We start from the raw sequence: 2,780 nt of genomic DNA, 5'->3' as shown, positions 1-2,780 counted from the left end.
CTGGCCTATATCTGCATCACCAAGGGAGAGAAAAAAAAAAAAAAAAAAAAAAAAGAAATACTGCATCTCTACAGTAGCTCTCTGGAATTGCTTTCTGATAAAACCTAAGAACAGTTACACATATTAATTAAGCAGTACTATGTTAGTATTCAGTGGCTACTATAGTTCAGTCATCATCATAAGCCCTTTGTGTGTGTGTGCACACAAGCTGAGACCAGAACTCGGGCTCTCATCTATCAGATAAGTACTCCATCCCTGAGTTTCACGCCGCCCATTTTGTACCAGATTCTGATGCTCACACTGGTAATCTGACTTAATAAATTGATACATAGAGAAGTGAAGGTATTTGTCCAGAGCCAGAGCCTATGGCTGAATTGGGGGTTGGTCTGCCTGATTATCTGCTAGAATATTTCATCGCACTGCTAGTCAAAAGCTGTTTCCCTCTGTAACTCCCAGAGTGCTTTTTCCACCAACATCTTATACTACAGAGGGACACTTAGTGACTGGAAGGCAGGGAACAGTATGACATCAGCATCTCATTATGGGGAGCAACCCTGTCAGTTGCTGCGAGCTCACCAGCCCCTGCTCTTCTGTTTGTCCTCTCTGCTGTTATATCACATTGAAGGCCTGGTGTGCACAGATAATTACATGCATTCTGTTACTCCCTAAAGTCTATAGAAAAATGCTGCTTATACCCATGCATGTTTTTTTCTGGGGCTGTGGCATACGATTTACATTAGGTATTCAAAGCAACCCAGGATCTCCTAAACTGCCACTGTCAGGGGTGCAGAAGTGCCACAGTCACCAGGAGCACATGCTATTTACGTAAGAACTTAACTGAAATCAACCCTGCTGCAGTTTCAAATGCTGGCCTCACATATGAATCCTGGCTGCTGTGCTGGGCCTGCACTGGGCCACTTACATCACTACAGAGCATTTTCAAACTGAGAACAGCTCAGAGGGCAACACTGCTTAGCATGTGAGAGTTCAACGTCTAAAGTTGTAGAGGAAAAAAAACGAAAAACAAAAAACAGAACCTCAAAAAGAATGAAGATGGGAAGGAATCAGGAAGTGCCTTCCTGCTCTTCTCTGTGAACACCTGACAGTGTGTGATCACTAAGCCAGAGCTGTGCACAGGAGGAAGGTACAGACACGTGACCCCTCTCCCAGGGTCGGCCTACCTTCGCCTTCCTCTTTGATGGACTTGGGCTGAGACACAGCGAAGCACTGCATCGCCTCGTATTTCTGATGGGCTTCCTGGCTATCATGGCCTTCCTCTTCTGAATCTGGCAAAGGCTTCACCAGCATCCGACAGTTGAAGGTATGGCTGTTTCGCCTGGGAGGGTCTCCAGACCAAGATCCTCCATTCACTGCGAGGAAAAAGACACCGGATTACAAGGAACAATAGGTTCCAGGGCTGCTGCGTTATTAAGAGGGTGCAGGGAGAGCACAAGGACTTCCTACCTCCTTGGTAGGAACTTGGGCTTTGCAGACATCTTCTGTACTTCAGAGCCTCCACCCTGACCACTTCTATTCAAGGCCATGCCCTGACTACATAGTACTAAAATACCGCACACTCTATTTTTGGGTTTCTATCTTTGATTTCTTGGAAAAATTTCAGTCTGTTTGCATTCTGGTTTTCAAGGTGCAAATACCACTTAAAACGTTGGGAATGGTGTCGACTGTGACAAGCACTGATTTTTCCAGAGGACTCGGATGGTAGGAGTTAGCCTGAGAGCAACCTCAACACATAATGCAAACCTCGCTGACAGCCACCCGCCCAGCTGGCCAGCCTGTCCACACTCCACCCTTAGTCCCACATGGATGTCTGCTCCTGCTGCTTCCATGGAGCTGCTCCCTTCTGAGCACGGCAGAGCATGGAGGGTGCTCGCTCTACAGGAGATACCCCAGCCTCTTGGGCCTCCTCTGACACACACTGCTGTCAGACTTCTCAGAGAAACTTTAGAGTGTTGTCCCTGACAAGCCACCCCTGAGCCACCCGATTACAGTCTACAGACTAGTGTAAGTGTTCATGTAGACTTCCTTGGTGGGACTGGACATTCTTAAAGTGTTGATACTGTGGCAAGTGATGCTGTGTCTTGTTTTAGTGTCAAAATTAAAAACAGTTGTGGGGGAGTGGGACGCCGACACTGGGATGTAAAGGGAATGAGTAATGAAAAGAAAGAAGAGTTGCTTAATGAAGGGAAATACATCAATATCTTCTGAAACCCATTAGAGAAAAAACAGAAGAAAGAAAAGAATGACTAATGTGGGTTACTAAAGAGTGTTAATTGATCAAGTGTTAATTTCTCCCCCAGAGAAACGTATGCTGTCAGAAGTGCCCCAAGTAAAACCGCCTTAACTCTTTTCTTTACCATCCCCCAATGAAACAGCAACCTTACGGAAAGCAGTCATTGGCCTAACAGGTGACAGGGACAGAGATGCCACAGTGGACCCAGGCCAAGGCCTGCTCACAGGCTGGAAGGAAATCCACCCAGAGAGCAGAAAGCCAAGGTTACTTGCCTGCCCACTGCTCTAGTCATCCAGGTAACTTTACACAGCCACCTTTCGTCTATCAGCATTTGTGAAATCTAGTTACATAACGAGACTCTACAGAACTATCCAAGAAGAAAGGAAAAAGTTCTTATCGGTCCACACTAAGAAGTGGAAACTAAAGAAAAGGTGCAAGCCGGGCGTGGTGGTGCACGCCTTTAATCCCAGCCCTTGGGAGGCAGAGGCAGGTGGATTTCTGAGTTCGAGGCCAGCCTGGTCTACAGAGT

The 2,780-nt window shown here is 46.6% G+C and overlaps 1 protein-coding gene across 2 annotated transcripts in view; it reads right to left on the bottom strand.

Moving 5' to 3' along the window:
• The window catches only part of Ncoa2 (nuclear receptor coactivator 2), a 240,816-nt gene that overhangs the window by 47,110 nt on the left and 190,926 nt on the right, over positions 1 to 2,780 (bottom strand). For both annotated transcript variants that reach the window (XM_021222395.1, XM_021222396.2), the window contains exon 7: positions 1,182 to 1,370. In XM_021222395.1, coding sequence (XP_021078054.1) covers positions 1,182 to 1,370 — 189 coding nt within the window. The remainder of the gene's footprint in view (positions 1 to 1,181; positions 1,371 to 2,780) is intronic.

This window comes from Mus pahari, chromosome 22, assembly GCF_900095145.1.
Source record: "Mus pahari chromosome 22, PAHARI_EIJ_v1.1, whole genome shotgun sequence".
NCBI classification, from domain to species: Eukaryota; Metazoa; Chordata; class Mammalia; order Rodentia; family Muridae; genus Mus; species Mus pahari.
This window is presented reverse-complemented; position numbering and strand designations above follow the sequence as displayed.